This window comes from Haliotis rubra, unplaced genomic scaffold (assembly GCF_003918875.1).
Source record: "Haliotis rubra isolate DU_JTF1 unplaced genomic scaffold, ASM391887v1 Scf82, whole genome shotgun sequence".
NCBI lineage: Eukaryota > Metazoa > Mollusca > Gastropoda > Lepetellida > Haliotidae > Haliotis > Haliotis rubra.
In genome coordinates this window covers 295,001-313,266 of record NW_025767546.1, presented here as the reverse complement: position 1 = coordinate 313,266, position 18,266 = coordinate 295,001, and the positions used below count along the sequence as shown (strand labels likewise).

Sequence of the window (18,266 nt, the reverse complement as noted above, 5' to 3'; positions counted from 1 at the left end):
ATGTACCGTTATTTAAATAACTCTGTCACCTGTAGGATGGTGATTTGGGAATGTGGGTAAAGGATTATACTTACATGTGATTGCTCTCAGCCTGCAAACCGAGTGAGTGAGGTTTTGTTTAGCGTCGCTACGACCAGTATTTCGGTGATATCAAGTTGTGTCGGCTTGACGTGGGAGAATGGTCCCAAGTGATGCAGAAGCTTACAACTTACAAGAATCCCACCAGCACGGTGTTCACAAACCTAGAAACATTACAACCAAAGTTTACCACAAATATGTGGGTTTTCATAAACAATTGACAATCTTCAATTTGTTCAATTATTATTTAACACAAATGTGAACATTACTTGGGGCCTTGTCAATTGATATGGGGTTTGGAAGTTGTCAAAAATGTGTGACAATGTTATACTTGGTTACTGGGGATATAAACGACCAGCAGGAGGTGCTGCTGACGTACCACAGCAGGCAGAACGCAGTCAGCCACAGAGTTGGTTTTACTGTGTTGCTGAACGGGTGGAGTAATATTTTTCACACACATATTGCACAACATCTACACTTTATTGCCGTTTACACGCAACTGTAAGTAATTGAAGTTAACACGAGAGTAATTTCATAACGCGACAGGCCTCGAGTTCCTCCTGTAACCCTGTTGTGTGGGCCATAACTAACAATATGAAACTAACGCTATGTAAATTCAAAGACTATTGCATGTACTTCTAAACTGAAGTATAGTTGACATTAAAACTCCGTCAAACGTATACAGAAAATACTGGAGATATCTAAATATGAGTCAGAGTGTGGACATCAGCATGTTGCCCCCTTTTGTACTTGTTCCTGGCGATCTGGCTGATACAATTTGTTTCATTAATTAAGAGTGTTTTGTTTCATTATATGTGACAATATACTTGAGATGCTGTCCTGTACACGCCAACAGTGTATCACCTCGAGGGCAGAATGTCTCCAAGGTTTCATAATAGGCCTGGGCCTAGATTTTCGAAGCTCTCTTAGCGCTAAGATAGTCGTAAGTTAATGTTAATGTATGGCACTTACGACCATCTAGGCCCTGCACGTTCTTACCTTGGTGCCGTCGGCCCCCTGTCTATGTTATGTGTGGAAGTACAGCACGAACTTCAGCAATCAACGATCACTCTCATGGAGTACTGCACGTCATTGGGAAACAACTGGCTGCTTTTGTTTGCTTCACTGATCTGGAGGCGGTTCGGGGATGGACAACTTGTTTGGTGTGCTCCCGTTAAGTGGTTTCTGATAATTGACTTGATCTCAGGGGTACCCAATTCCTTATCATTGGAATGGAACAAATGAGTATAAAGCAGTCATCAAAACCTTTACCTCAAAAGTGTCAATCACCGAACAATATTGTTGAACGGCTGTATGCCGTTATGAGGACCTAGTCCTTTGATATGAGGGAAGTAAAAGTCGGGTGCGGGAACTTCAGTGTAAGAAACAGTTGGGAAGATGAACCTCAATCTGGTAGAACCAGATGCATCTGTACGATCTACAGCATGGTACTGAACAACACGCCCGTAATGTTCTTTGAGTACGAAGATAGTCTGATCTAGTTAATAGAAACGATACTTCATACTTATGTTTAAGGTATGTGTCCGAGGTTCAAGCTTTGGGGTGGGGGTGGGTGGGGGTGGGGGTGGGTGGGTGTATGAAGGTCATTCACTGACCATATGTTGAAATAAACAACGATATTTTAACAGACATGCTTATATCAGGGCTATGCAGGGCAGGGAATGTAATATGAGGGAATGTGAGATAATCTAGTCAAAATCTCGTCGCACCTTTTCATTTTAGGCTTGTGACGGTTGATGACACCTGAATCCTTCACGTGAATCTCGCGTGCAAGGAAGAGTCAGTGTGGGTTCGAAACAAACACATCCATTTCATAAGTTATGGCCTTCTTCTCTACTCGGACAATTTACATCGATTTACTACCGGTATGAATGAATATTATGCCGTGTTGAAAACAGTCCTTAAGTCAGAGACGAAATGTCCTAGTTGACATGTGTCATGTTGTACTGGCTGCAGTAAGGGACACGGTATACGAACCTCTACCTTACCATCTTAATTCAGCAGATCTCTCAGTTTGCACACCAGTTTACAAATGTAAAAAACATCCGACAATTAAAGAGAACCAAGAATTACCTCCTGCTGTGGAAGTCTGGAGATTGTGCGACATGTACGTGTCTGGAGACTATGTGACATGTACGAGTCTGGAGACTGTGTGACATGTACGTGTCTGGAGACTATGTGACATGTGCGTGTGTCTGGAGTCTGTGTGACATGCACGTGTGTCTGGAGACTATGTGACATGTTCGTGTGTCTGAAGTCTGTGTGACATGTATGTGTGTCTGGAGAGTGTGTGACATGTACGTGTGTCTGGAGTCTGTGTGACATGTACGTGTGTCTGGAGACTATGTGACATGTACGTGTATGGAGACTGTGTGACATGTACGTGTGTCTGGAGGTTGTGTGACATGTACGTGTGTCTGGAGACTGTGCGACATGTACGTGTGTCTGGAGACCATGTGACATGTACGTGTCTGGAGACTATGTGACATGTACGTGTGTCTGGAGACTATGTGACATGTACGTGTGTCTGGAGACTGTGTGACATGTACGTGTCTGGAGACTGTGTGACATGTACGTGTCTCGAGACTGTGTGACATGTACGTGTGTCTGGAGGTTGTGTGACATGTACGTGTGTCTGGAGACTGTGTGACATGTACGTGTGTCTGGAGACTGTGTGACATGTACGTGTGTCTGGAGACTGTGTGACATGTACGTGTCTGGAGACTATGTGACATGTACGTGTGTCTGGAGGTTGTGTGAAATGTACGTGTGTCTGGAGACTATGTGACATGTACGTGTGTCTGGAGACTGTGTGACATGTACGTGTATCTGGAGGTTGTGTGACATGTACGTGTGTCCGGAGGTTGTGCGACATGTACGTGTCTGGTGAGCGTGAAATGTATGTGTGTCTGGCGAGTGTGCGACATGTACGTGTGTCTGGAGACTATGTGACATGTACGTGTGTCTGGAGACTGTGTGACATGTACGTGTGTCTGGAGACTGTGTGACATGTACGTGTGTCTGGAGACTGTGTGACATGTACGTGTGTCTGGTGACTGTGTTTGTGACATGTACGTGTCTGGAGACTGTGTGACATGTATGTGTGTCTGGAGACTGTGTGACATGTACGTGTGTCTGGAGACTGTGACATGTACGTGTGTCTGGAGGTTGTGTGACATGTACGTGTGTCTGGAGTCTGTGCGACATGTACGTGTGTCTCGAGGTTGTGTGACATGTACGTGTGTCTGGAGAGTGTGACATGTACGTGTGTCTGGAGACTATGTGTACGTGTGTCTGGAGACTGTGACATGTACGTGTGTCTGGAGACTGTGTGACATGTACGTGTGTCTGGAGACTGTGTGACATGTACGTGTCTGGAGACTGTGTGACATGTACGTGTGTCTGGAGACTGTGTGACATGTACGTGTGTCTGGAGACTGTGTGACATGTACGTGTCTGGAGACTGTGTGGAGACTGTGTGACATGTACGTGTCTGGAGACTATGTGACATGTACGTGTGTCTGGAGTACGTGTGTCTGGAGACTGTGCGACATGTACGTGTCTGTTTGTGACATGTACGTGTCTGGACGTGTCTGGAGACTGTGTGACATGTACATGTACGTGTGTCTGGAGACTGTGTGACATGACGTGTGTCTGGAGACATGTGACATGTACGTGTCTGGAGACATGTAATGTGACATGTATGTGACGTGTGTCTGGAGACTGTGTGACATGTACGTGTGTCTGGAGTCACATGTACGTGTGTCTGGAATGTGTACGACATGTACGTGTGTCTGGAGGTTGTGTGACATGTACGTGTGTCTGGAGACTATGTGACACGTACGTGTCTGGAGACTGTGTTTGTGACATGTACGTGTGTCTGGAGACTGTGTGACATGTACGTGTCTGGTGACTGTGTTTGTGACATGTACGTGTCTGGAGACTGTGTTTGTGACATGTACGTGTGTCTGCAGACTATCTGTGACTTGTACGTGTGTCTGGAGACTACCTGTAACATGTACGTGTCTGGAGACTGTGTGACATGTATGTGTGTCTGCAGACTACCTGTAACATGTACGTGTGTCTGGAGACTACCTGTAACATGTACGTGTCTGGAGTCTGTGTGACTTGCACGTGTCTGCAGTCTATCTGTAACATGTACGTGTGTCTGGAGACTACCTGTAACATGTAAGTGTCTGGAGACTACCTGTAACATGTACGTGTGTCTGGAGTATACCTGTAACATGTACGTGTGTCTGGAGACTACCTGTGACTTGTACGTGTGTCTGGAGACTACCTGTAACATGTACGTGTCTGGAGTATACCTGTAACATGTACGTGTGTCTGGAGTATACCTGTAACATGTACGTGCGTCTGGAGACTGTGTGACATGTATGTGTGTCTGCAGACTATCTGTGACTTGTACCTGTGTCTGGAGACTACCTGTAACATGTACGTGTGTCTGGAGACTACCTGTAACATGTACGTGTGTCTGTCTGGAGACTACCTGTAACATGTACGTGTCTGGAGTCTGTGTGACTTGCACGTGTGTCTGCAGACTATCTGTAACATGTACGTGTGTCTGGAGACTACCTGTAACATGTACGTGTCTGGAGACTACCTGTAACATGTACGTGTGTCTGGAGACTGTGTTTCTGACATGTACGTGTCTGGAGACTATCTGTGACATGTATGTGTGTCTGCAGACTATCTGTGACTTGTACGTGTGTCTGGAGACTACCTGTAACATGTACGTGACATATATGCATGTTGTTCCACTGAGGGTTTGCTGTGTAATACGTGTCATGTAAACGCTGAATCAGCTGGATGGGATACCAGTGATCTTCGTGGGTACTTCAAACACTTCACATGAAATTTGGCAAAGATTAATCGTCTGTTTACCTAACGCACTGAAAGAAGGAATAGTTAGGACAGGCCCTCCCCACTGCTCCTTGGGACACGTACCCGAGAAGTAGGTGTTTGCGAGGGTCTGGGGGACAGTTCAACATCAACCCAGATAAAGAAGCGCTGTCTTGGTGCTGCTGTCACGTCAGTAATGGTAACTGTGCGTGCTAGGGAGGCCATTGACTGCTCTCTTCCACAGCAGCTACATAAACGGTGTAGCGTAACAGTTTAAGTGCATATTATCGCCGTTAATATAACCGTTATTGATTTCTCTGCTCCGTGTAACATAAGCTGTATTGTGTGATTCCTCTATTACATTATTCGTGATAGTGTGAAACCTCGGGTCTGCATTAACAGACTAGGCACATATAGAACGTGATCGGCATGCAGAAAGCCCATTTAATGTCATGTCATTAATCGTACATTGATTACTGCTAGTTAAGAGAGTAAATGATAAATAACAAGCAAACTTGCATTCATGATTACTAGCCTACAATATTTCAGACTTTAGTCACAGCGTGTCACAGCTTCAGGTTTTCGAGGTGCGTGTTGTGTTTGCTCGTTGTTTCCCGCCACACTCACCAATATTGTAGTTGCATGATGGTGGTCTGTAAACAATCGAGTCTGGACCAGACAATCTAGTGATTGACACCACCATGGGTCTATTCAATTTGGTATTGGATGACAAGCATCATTCAAGTCAGCGAACCTGACTACGTGATCCCATCCGTCGCCTGTTATGACAAGCATGGGTTTCTCTAGAGACCAGATTCTAGCCCGAATCTTCGCGGGTTGTTGCGAGTTACAATGCTTTCCGAAAATAAGCGTTCGGCACACGTTAACAATGGTGGCAAACACCTTTATGCGGATCAATATCTAGCATTTGAGATCAGACACCTTCTCATAGGCAATAGTTCTGTTTTGAAACCCATTTTTGGTTTACGGGATTTGTTTTCTCTGAACATATTATATTTTACAGTTAGTATCAACTAAACAAAATGTTATACAGATCAGTGGCTGGCTTGTTCGGCTGGTTCTCGTTGTCGAAACAGGAACATGCACTGATCTGGTTTACCTTGGAAGCGAAGCGCCGCCCCTACCTCAAAGTGTTCATAAGAGTTAGGATTACCCTTCTCGGATTTGGAAAACATCCATTTGCTTTCTTTATAAGCCTGGGCACTTTAGACATTTCCTGTTGAAAACAAGGCCATCATAATATCTGGTGTTTAATGTGACTTCAACTTTTGTCCAATATGTTACTATGTCATTGTAACGTAATCAGTGCACGTAAATCATATGTATTTATGAAAAATAGGTTTAACCTTCCATATACGAAGTGCATTAAAATAGATTTCTTTGAGCTTTTACAATTAACTGACGTCAAATAGGTCATAGTAAAGCCATACTTTATTACACTACACATGGGTGTCAGCAGCTTCATTTACATTTGTAACATGACGAATTATAGGCAAACCTTGCATTTTAATGGAAATGTTTTTTCAATGAAATGTGTAGTTAGATGTATGCTGTAAACTGGAAGTCACGGACTGAGCCAGCTGTCGGACTGTGTCACCGAACAGCCTTCACCTTTTTACTACACAATGCACAACTTAGTTTGGGGTTAAAACACACACACCTTATTACCCATACAGAGTGACATTATCCCACGTTTATACATAGAAATCTATTTATTTGGTACAGTTTTGTCACCCGACCACAAACATTTCACAAGTGCAACTATGAACAACTATGCCATGTGTGTAGCTGCCGTGGAAACAACCATTGGGTGTTGTGTGTTTGTGGTAGGAGAGTTGGTGGACAAGTCAGGACACAACAATCCTGTGACTGACATCATGAGAATAAATCCATGTAATTTGCTTCCAACAAAGTTATCCAGTCTGTCCACCTGACCAGTGTAGTCACAACCACAGGTGGCAGGGAATCTATACCATTAACTAGGATCCCCTTGTGGTTCAGATCCATGTGAGTGAGTGGGATTCAACCCTCCTTCTAATGGTATGTCAGCTATATGATGTTACCTCAGCTTAATGCATCAGGAAACACTGAGGTGATGCAGCTTTTAGGCATCATTGTCATGAAATCCCCGAACATAAGTGCTGACAAACGTAGAAACATATTCTGGGCAAGCTGGATTCGAACTTGTGATCACTGGTTAATGGTGTGCCAAAGGAATGCACCGACAACATGGCCATTTGGCCCCAGATCCATGTAGAGACATCATGGGTAGAGATAATGAATTTATTAATCAAAACACAAGTTTCATGAGGACGGATTCATTGCTGTGCAGTATATACAATATCAAAATATAGACTAAAAAAACACAGTGGCCATGTATATACATATATATAAGTATATCCTTGTATATCAACACTTGCTCAACATACATGCAGAAGAGGCGTAACTTGGACATGTACCATTGATGGTAGGTGAAATGAATATTTCAACCATCAAAAATAGGAATTATTTCCGCTGATTAATGAACACATCACACAAGTGTTGCAAATGTTCTATTCAGTACCATCTGGAATTCGAAACAATACTCTCAGAGTCAGGTACCTAATCGCCAGCACACAAAGTCAGCCATCTCACTCAGCCACCATGGCCTCCACAAAAATGAAAGTCTGGCAACTGGTAGTCTAGATCACATACCTTGTGTACCACTCTGACACCTGTTATATGGCATGGCTACCCTGGCTGAAAGATATGAATACACAATGCCATTTAGGAAGTGGTCAAATGTAACATTTGTTATATTTGGGATGTATGTTACTGTAATCCCAAACCACTTTCTATATGGCATTGTGTATTCACACAAATGTTGTTGCCTGTTGTAAAAAAATAAATAAAAAGTTGTATTTCATGAGTAACAGCATGGCAGCATAAGTAGAAAACATATTGAGAAAGAAGTCAGCGATATCCTGTTGGTATAAAACTGTGTCTGACAGTGAACAATCAACTTAAACTGGTATGTTGATAAAACATGGCTGATAGTTTTGGTGATGAAAATATTGTGGAATAATCTGGGAAAATGTTACAAACATCTTCTGACTATTTTTATCACCAAAACAAAACCTTGCAATCCAAAGCTGACTGAAAACAGTTCTTGTGTACAGGACAGCCTAATGCCAATTCAGAGCATGACAAATGAGAATTTTAAGTGGTTGTGTAAGTGAACAATGAATGTATGTCTACACCTAACACTGATGAGGAGATAACCCAGGGTATCTTGAATCTGACTGGATATGACGTCAGTGCATAATGAGGATCAACATAGTGTACTTAAAACAAAACAAAAATACCTATACACTATCATAGGTGAATTATGTTTTGTTCACCTTGAAACTGACGTGAGGTTTCCTTATGCCACATTTATAAGTGTTTACACTGATCTGCAATTCTTCATTAGTAATCTTGGCTGATCAAGAGGAAGTATTTCCCTTAACTCTCAATACTATCTGATGACGTTTTATAAAGTCCACAACATAATTAACAAATAATTCTTGCGTTCATCAGCAGATTGTGACAATGAAGTAGTCATCACAGTTGAAGCTGCTGTTGACGGCATATTCTGCAGACTGCAGTTGACAGAGCAATGTATATACTGCTGTTAACAGAGCATCATAGATAGTGCTGTTGATAGATCACTCTAGACACTGCTGTTGATAGATCACTCTGAAGACACTGCTGTTGATATATCACTCTGAAGACACTGCTGTTGACAAGATTACTCTGTAGACACTGCTGTTGATAGATCACTCCACAGACACTGCTATATTGACAGTGCAATCTCAGTTATATCAACATTCCTGCCTACTGTATATTCTGATACACCTCTGTGTTCCTGCTGTCACTGACGATGTTGCTGAGGTCACTGTGATGGATGTTATGCTGCTCCTGCCCGAATGATCTTATACAGTCCATTCACGTTGTCGTTTTTTATAGCTGCTCTACAGGCATTAACAATCTGTGTCTTGTATTTGCCCACTGGAAGTAAACGGGAAATCTTTTATTCAAAGGTACCAAACGTTATAAACATATATTAAGAGAAGCTTCCTTACATGTGAAACAACATGATATATATTTTGCATGTTGTTTACAGATCCGGGGATATTATTCTCCATATGGTTCCAGATCAGACAAGAACAGGGTGTTCATTAATGTGGGAACATTATGCTCAATAACACATATATATCGTACCTATATGTGATTTGTTCCAAGTTGTTGAAAGCATGACTATACACATGTCTATGTCACGATACATATTGCGATTCCCAGGCAACAAACAATACATATTACAAGTCAACTGCATTGGCCTGTGTGAAGTTCTCTGTGTCCTCCATGTTTCACATCACTATCAACCAACTCAAATGACTGCTTAACTTAAGTTCATCCATATAAGATGTTTTGCAATATGCCATTAGAACAATCTGGTGTAGATAATTGCAAATCTGTGTAAATACCAAACTACTATGAAAATTGATACAAATTTAAAATATAATTCCATACACGATAGGGAAATTATTTACTGTATCATGTGGAACATTTGTGATGCACAGGTACTTTGTTTAATAGTGACACCCCTAGACCTGCCTCCATGGTGGATGGCAAGTCTGTATGAGGCAGCCTCTTACCTCTCAGCCTCCCAGCCTTCTGTATGATCTGGTTGACCTGTTTCAGACAGGACACCAGTTCCTGGTGGTTGCTGCAGCGGATCTTGTAGCCACTAATCAAGTCCCGGTTCAGATCAAACAGCTCCATATAGCCTTTCTTCATGCTCTTCCTGGTACACAAACATACAAAGGTTTACCACAAAGTCTACTGTATTGCACTCCGATCACTACAGAAACACCCAATGCTTTGCAAAAAATGTCTGCTGTTTTGCACTCTGAACACAACACAAACACACTACGGAATGCCACAAGGGTTTGCCAGTAAGTCTATTGCAGTTCAAAAACACACTAATTGGAACACAACAAAGATAATTTATCATGCAGATTTGCTGGCTGCTAATGCCTACTGCTATTCTGTATAAGTGTCTAGCAAACATGTGTTCTTGTTTCCAACAGGTCATGCATTTTATCAGTTTTTCCATTCCCAGTGTGTGTAGGACACAATAAACAGCATCTAACAAATCCAACACAGGTTAGATGTAAAGGTCTTACATGTCTCCCATAATGCGAGCATCTTCTGCCCTGACCACCATGCTCCTGATAAGGTTAGAGTGATCGGCCATCTCTGCTGTCAGCTTCTGTCTCACTGTGTGGTACTCATTGACCTTGGAAGACAAGAAACTGACTGAATGACAGCAAATTTGGTTGTTACTTAATTCTAGTAATTGTGTTCTTTCTAAACATCATTAACAACAATCGTTGTTGACTGTGGTACCTCCACTTTAAATAAGCTCAAATGCAGTGTCAGAAAAATATCATTTGAAATAAATTCAGCTGTGAACCAATAAACACTGATTTGCTAACCTAGGCTCATGCTGTCCAACAGAAGTCTGGATAATGCTGTTGATGCAAGGTTGACCTTTACTTTACAGATTTTATGTAAACTGTGATGTCGTTTAGAGGCTTAAGGACAAACACATCAGTGGGAATGAGTGTGTGTACCTTCTTGAGGATCTGCTCCAGATTGTCCATCTCAACCGGGAAGTCTGCTGTGGACATGAGGTCCTCCAGGTTGAGGAAGACAGCCAGGGCCTGGATGATGTCACCAGCGAGGTCCATGTTGTCTGTCTTTATCACTATCTGCAACATCACCATCACTTGTCTCAGACCTATCTCAGCTTCATCAATGGTTTCATCTTACATATTTCACTCTAAATGAAGTCAACAGTAACATTTCCAACTGGGTTACAAACTCACTGGCATCTGACATGAAAACTCTCATGCCTATACAGAGATACAACACAGCTGTCAGAAACTAATCTTTTGAAGAAAGATCTCTTGTGAACATTTTATGTCTGTTTCATCTACTTTTGTTGGCAGTGATGCGTAAACAATTTATTTAACTTTGGTAAATGGAAAAGGACAACAAATGTTCATATTTGTGAGTCTTCTGTTCTGTGTGATTCTTTCTGATCAAGACTAGTCCTCTGTCTCATGAAGGTCACTCACCTGTCCTGTCTGATTCATTCTAGTCAAGACTAGTCCACTGTCTCATGAAGGTCACTCACCTGTCCTGTCTGATTCATTCTAGTCAAGACTAGTCCTCTGTCTCATGAAGGTCACTCACCTGTCCTGTCTGATTCATTCTAGTCAAGACTAGTCCACTGTCTCATGTAGGTCACTCACCTGTCCTGTCTGATTCATTCTAGTCAAGACTAGTCCTCTGTCTCATGTAGGTCACTCACCTGTCCTGTCTGATTCATTCTAGTCAAGACTAGTCCTCTGTCTCATGTAGGTCACTCACCTGTCCTGTCTGATTCATTCTAGTCAAGACTAGTCCACTGTCTCATGAAGGTCACTCACCTGTCCTGTCTGATTCATTCTGATCAAGACTAGTCCTCTGTCTCATGAAGGTCTCTCTGCATGAGGTCACTCACCTGTCCTGTCTGATTCATTCTAGTCAAGACTAGTCCTCTCTGTCTCATGTAGGTCACTCACCTGTCCTGTCTGATTCATTCTAGTCAAGACTAGTCCTCTGTCTCATGTAGGTCACTCTCACCTGTCCTGTCTGATTCATTCTGATCAAGACTAGTCCACTGTCTCATGTGAGGTCACTCACCTGTCCTGTCTGATTCATTCTAGTCAAGACTAGTCCTCTGTCTCATGTAGGTCACTCACCTGTCCTGTCTGATTCTTTCTGATCAAGACTAGTCCACTGTCTCATGTAGGTCACTCACCTGTCCTGTCTGATTCATCCTTATCAAGACTAGTCCTCTGTCTCATGTAGGTCACTCACCTGTCCTGTCTGATTCATTCTGATCAAGACTAGTCCACTGTCTCATGTAGGTCACTCACCTGTCCTGTCTGATTCATTCTGATCAAGACTAGTCCTCTGTCTCATGTAGGTCACTCACCTGTCCTGTCTGATTCATTCTGATCAAGACTAGTCCACTGTCTCATGTAGGTCACTCACCTGTCCTGTCTGATTCATTCTGATCAAGACTAGTCCACTGTCTCATGTAGGTCACTCACCTGTCCTGTCTGATTCATTCTGATCAAGACTAGTCCACTGTCTCATGTAGGTCACTCACCTGTCCTGTCTGATTCATCCTTAAGAAGAGCGGTCCTCTGTCTCATGTAGGTCACTCACCTGTCCTGTCTGATTCATTCTGATCAAGACTAGTCCACTGTCTCATGTAGGTCACTCACCTGTCCTGTCTGATTCTTTCTGATCAAGACTAGTCCACTGTCTCATGTAGGTCACTCACCTGTCCTGTCTGATTCTTTCTGATCAAGACTAGTCCACTGTCTCATGTAGGTCACTAACCTGTCCTGTCTGATTCATTCTGATCAAGACTAGTCCTCTCTGTCTCATGTAGGTCACTCACCTGTCCTGTCTGATTCATTCTGATCAAGACTAGTCCACTGTCTCATGTAGGTCACTCACCTGTCCTGTCTGATTCATTCTGATCAAGACTAGTCCACTGTCTCATGTAGGTCACTCACCTGTCCTGTCTGATTCTTTCTGATCAAGACTAGTCCACTGTCTCATGTAGGTCACTCACCTGTCCTGTCTGATTCATTCTGATCAAGACTAGTCCACTGTCTCATGTAGGTCACTCACCTGTCCTGTCTGATTCATTCTGATCAAGACTAGTCCACTGTCTCATGTAGGTCACTCACCTGTCCTGTCTGATTCATTCTGATCAAGACTAGTCCACTGTCTCATGTAGGTCACTCACCTGTCCTGTCTGATTCTTTCTGATCAAGACTAGTCCACTGTCTCATGTAGGTCACTCACCTGTCCTGTCTGATTCTTTCTGATCAAGACTAGTCCACTGTCTCATGTAGGTCACTAACCTGTCCTGTCTGATTCATCCTTAAGAAGAGTGGTCCTCCACCACGTAGACACATGAAGGCAACTTCGAGATCGCCATCACATGTCAAGTCTTCATGCAGGAGGAAGTTCTGGTTGATCCACATAAGCAACTGCAGGCAGATATAGTTCAATGTTAGATATGAAAGGTACATGAAAGACATTTTGGTGTGAGGAACTGAATCCTGTTGACAGTGATGTACACAGCTATCAGAGCAAAACCATTGTAAAAGTGCAGTATAAGGATCCTCGAAACTCCTTTCTGTGTTCTCACTCACATACGTAATGCAATACCTCGCACATTCATGACCATGCATGGTGGCAAAGTCACATTAATGATCTACTTAAAAAATAAGTGCAGCTGAAATAACTAACTAGCTTACTACTTGAACATTTAGATTGTTGGTGTGCTGTTCCCTCATATGTTAATGATTGCACACAATGAACAACATTAGTTGAAGAACAGCATGAGTTGTAACTACACAGGGTCTGCTTCCGACTCATGCTACAGGCTATCATTCCCAGTGATGTGGATCATCTTGTGCCATAACAATAATAAACATAATAATAAGTCCATTTATATAGTGTTGAACTCCTCGAAGAGGGGACATGCTCCAAGTGCATACAACATGAGGGACATTATTACCCCTGGTAACCCAAGCTGCCTGTGAGGTGCTAGATGGTCAATAGTCATATGACTTATTGCACCGGGTACCCATTTTCTGCTGGGTGAACAGAGGCAATTATGAACAAACTCACTTGTGTGGCAGTGATTTATTTTTGTGTAATAATCTTAAATTTTATCTTAGTTGGTCCTGATAGTAGCAGATGTACCTGTTTTTAATGTACATAATACACCTTTAAATATGGTTATTTTAGCATACTTAGATGTGGTTGCCCTATATCACAGTACAACTGAAGCATGCTCCAGCAAAGCATATCAATCAATGCATGAACACCAACCTTACAATAGCCAAAGCCCTGACCTGTCTCAGTCTTTTGTCTTGCTTATGTAATTATCACACAGTTTAAACTCAGTGGTGGACCTGCTAATTTAGTCACTCTGAAGCACTTGAACAGTAAGCAGCCTCACACTACAGTGAAAGGTTTTAAGGTATCTGGACATCAGCTCACCTCTGTGTATTTCCGAGGTTAGTCCTCCATCTGTACTGTCATATATTGTGTTTTAATGTGTTAACCAGTTTATCTGTTTGATATCCTTATATAGAAGTATATAGGTGTTTTATCCCTACCATTTTCTGGTCAAGTAAAAATGATATAATCAACTTATATAACTAATGTAGGGAATCGATATCATGACGGGTTCCTCTTAAACCAGTTTGATAATTATCCCAAACACATTTAATGTAACTTTTGTATTTACATAAACCCATGCATGTTGTGGAGTGTGAAACACATCACGGTGGTATGTACGTGTATGTAGATATGTATGTGTGTATGTGAGTGCATGACATGAAATAGGTATAGTGAGTGAATTTAGTTTTACGCTGCACCCAGCAATATTCCAGCTATATGGTGGAGGCCGGAAAGAGTTCCTTCCATTCCCCCATATTTATGTTCTGCAGATTAACAGAGGTAACGCAACATGTTCGACCCTATATATATTGTTATTAATTTTTGGGCTTTTAGATAATTTTGTGAGTTCTTTAGAATTGTTGTGTTAGGTTTTGGTGATAATTTTAGTATATATTAATTTATATACTGTAAATGTATTATATATCGTGCAGGTTTTATTTTCGCTCTTTTCACGCAAAAAATTTTACCGCGAAAATTTATACACAGCAAATAAACCTTTCATTCATTTATTGTATTATCTGCAGGGATTAAGATTACCGTGTGTATTTGAGCCGGAAATAGCAATCAGCTGTGCACACGTATCCCGATGATCAAGTTCAAACATGCACAATAATATAGCGGGACGAATTCCGAAGCAGTCATCAGTAAAATATAATACAGAATACTATTATTTAACCCAACTAAATATATACTAGCCTTGCGTAATTTTAATTACAGTTTTTGCTCTATAAATGTAATATATATATAATCAACACTAACGTTATACGGACCATGAACGTGTAAGTTTTACGCACATGGAATGGGGTAAAATAAGGGTATGTTATTTATTCATTAAGATTTTATTTATATTTATTCCTGCATATCACGAAATGAAATCACAAAAAGCTTCATATATGGTAGAAGTTCATTTCCTTGATAGTCAATTAACACATCAATCATCACATTCACAACAACTGGCTTGTTTGAAATTACGCGATTACGACTTCGGCCTCAGTGTCATCTTTGCAATCATTTGGATCTGGAAGTCCAGGTGTCTTGGGGGTAGGGGGTAGGTAGCAATACACGCCACCTGACAGGTTAAGCCACTCTGGTTGTTTTCATTGCTATTAGTGGCGGCCTAAGAGACAGCTGGCAGTTCCGGCAAGTACTGATTGCGCGAATAATTGACCGTGCGATGTAGTCTAAACTGTCAATTCTGCGAAATTTGCACCAAGCGAAAAAAAGTATGTTGACAGTATATTATATATGGGATGGGGAAACGAGAGGAAATCTTACCGTGTATTGACATATATACAGATAATATTGTGGTATTATGTATGTTTATTTACTACAGATGCTTACAGGACTGTACAGTACGAGTAGCTGCTGGATTTTGTAAATCCAGGTCCACACACCTGGTAGGTGTTGTATATTTTATCTCCTGTAATAGTGTACCTATAATGAGCAGTCATCCCATCAGATAACCATGTGTGGAAGTCATTATAGATGTATCCTATACATCCATGGTATTATTTATCTGCGGTGATTTGTATTGATTGAGTTTAATCTGTATTGTATGTTGTAAACATTGCAGCATGTACTTGATGGTAAGAGTTCCGTATTCTATTTATTTAGGGTTAAGGGTTAGCTTTAGGCTTTATAGAAAAAACATAGGCCTATATTCTTAGGCATAGAATGATTTAAAAAAAATACGGAGGTTATGGGCAGAAATCTTTCCGGTTTACATTGTTCACCAATTGTTTGAGTGTTTTATGTATAAGGAGGACATTGGTGGATTCGTCCTGGACTAATAAATGTGCCGTCAGCTCAGACCCAGTAGCCTGGTGATTTTCATTACAGAAGAACCCCAAATCCCATGCTACTACACTTGACCCAGGTGAGATGACATGTGTGCCTCGTTATGGGACAGGACTGAAGACCTAGAAACTCTCAGGTGTCAAGTTGCCAAACACTGTCACCTATCCAAGGACTCCCCATGACCAACGTTGCTTAACTTCAACTGATTTGTGACCTGAGCTCTATGCACAGGACCACACAGCACCACGTCACCGCCATCATCAAGAACAGATTCATAACCAAGGGCAGGGGGCATCCTGAATGTGGTAGAGGCAAGTCATAGGTGCTGTGTTATGTGATCGAGGTAAAGTAGGAATCTGTAATATGTTGTCTCAGGATAAGAAATAGTTAAGTTACATTTAAATCATTTAAAACACAATCTTATAACACTATAATTTTGTCTGCAATGAGCCTACCCTAGGTATTCTGTCATTCACTTGTAGGGTGACAGAGCTTTTTGGTTCTGGGACTGATGTTTCACAGAATGCATACATTGAAAACCGTGGCAGCTGACGACTCAACTCAAACACATGGAACTGGGAGCTGAAAAATGAAGGAATACTAATTTACTAATTATGAACATGAATAGGATGTTAACACCAATACTACACTTATACTGACACTCCCATCCACCACTGTATTATTACCTATGTCATGTGTGAACCATATGGTAATGTGGGTGCAGTAGCATGTCTATATTCTTATACATATTCACTGAAACTGTGTTCATATTTCATAAGAAATATATTACATTGGTTTATATTAAATGGAACACATATAAACCTGACCAGTACCTGATCTTGTAGCCGACAAGTGCCTTGATGTGTAGATCTACTGGGACGTCTTTTGGGGGGAACGATGGGGACTTTAAGATTCCCTGACAGACAGTTGGTGCTTGGATGACTGGAAACAGAATCTGCATTCACTCTCCCGTCACATTAATTACTTGTGCAACTCCTGCATGCAACATCTTAGTGAGATATACTTCAACAACAGTGTGGACTGTGAATGCGTGCAACATTTTAGCTAGACATACTCTAACAACATTGTGGACTGAACTGTTTCGTGCCACTTTATTATCATTTATGTACAATCAGAGGTACAGATAAGCTGCGTATCTGCGTAAATTACGCAAACATTTATGTGAAAACTCAATTCCTTTCAAGTCTATTGCGTACAAGTACGCTTGAATTTTTGTAAATACTCAATAAATATGACCTAACATGCGTACACACAAAGATGTCAAATCCTAGCTTGCGTACTCAGCAAACCTACTAGAATTTGAAGTAAGCAGACCCATGCGCGCTACAGATGGAGGTTACTGAAGAAAGATAGAATAACTGACTCAGAGGTATATTTAGAGGTTCTATTTCAGCACATGAACTTGGCAACTTGCAGTCTTTCTTATCTTTTCTCATATTACAGATCAAATATAAATAACACGCACGTAAACCAACATTTAAACTTTATTCTGTTTTCGCAAATAATGGAAAATGGCAAAATGCCCAATTGAGTTTGAGTGAGGTGGGTATAATTTATTAGGTTACTCAAAGGAAAATTAGGATACCCAATTGAGATGAACACAAGCGAGTACATAACTCAATGACCCAACAAGTTATCTGTAGCTCTGTACAATCATAATTTGGGGTGTTCCTGTTAATGATAAATGTTGAAAGAACATGTGGTGCTGCTTGTTGTAATCAATTTGTTAAATTGTGTAGGCCGGGAATGGCTAAAGATCAGTTCCACTGTTTATTACTCTGCAACTATTTCACTGCCTTAATGTACAAATATATACTTTAGTTTTCCTGGAGATATCTTACACTGAGTACATTGTACATTTTTGTCTTGTAAAAGATGGAATGTATAAATGTTTATGAGAGAAGCCCTTATATTAAGACACGTCCCTATGTACATGGCCATTATACATGTGCTACATAATGTAATTTTCTGAATAAATTTGATATTTTATACTTATCCTGACTCATGCTTATTGCTTGTCTCCCTTTTCTTCTGAATGCTAGTGGAACACTTGAATCCCCTTACCAGGAGTCATCTCCCTTCCCCAGGTTTTGGCGGGAAACGGCGTCACCTGTCTCCCA

The 18,266-nt window shown here is 41.3% G+C and overlaps 1 protein-coding gene across 1 annotated transcript in view; it reads right to left on the bottom strand.

Moving 5' to 3' along the window:
- Positions 1-6,618: 6,618 nt before the first annotated feature.
- Positions 6,619-18,266, bottom strand: part of LOC124262031 (Bardet-Biedl syndrome 2 protein homolog) — a 28,016-nt gene continuing 16,368 nt past the window's right edge. Inside the window, 8 exon segments of the mRNA XM_046696454.1 lie at positions 6,619-9,009; positions 9,657-9,805; positions 10,188-10,300; positions 10,638-10,775; positions 12,996-13,124; positions 16,581-16,707; positions 16,959-17,017; positions 17,019-17,067. Coding sequence (XP_046552410.1) covers positions 8,909-9,009; positions 9,657-9,805; positions 10,188-10,300; positions 10,638-10,775; positions 12,996-13,124; positions 16,581-16,707; positions 16,959-17,017; positions 17,019-17,067 — 865 coding nt within the window. The 3' untranslated portion in view covers positions 6,619-8,908.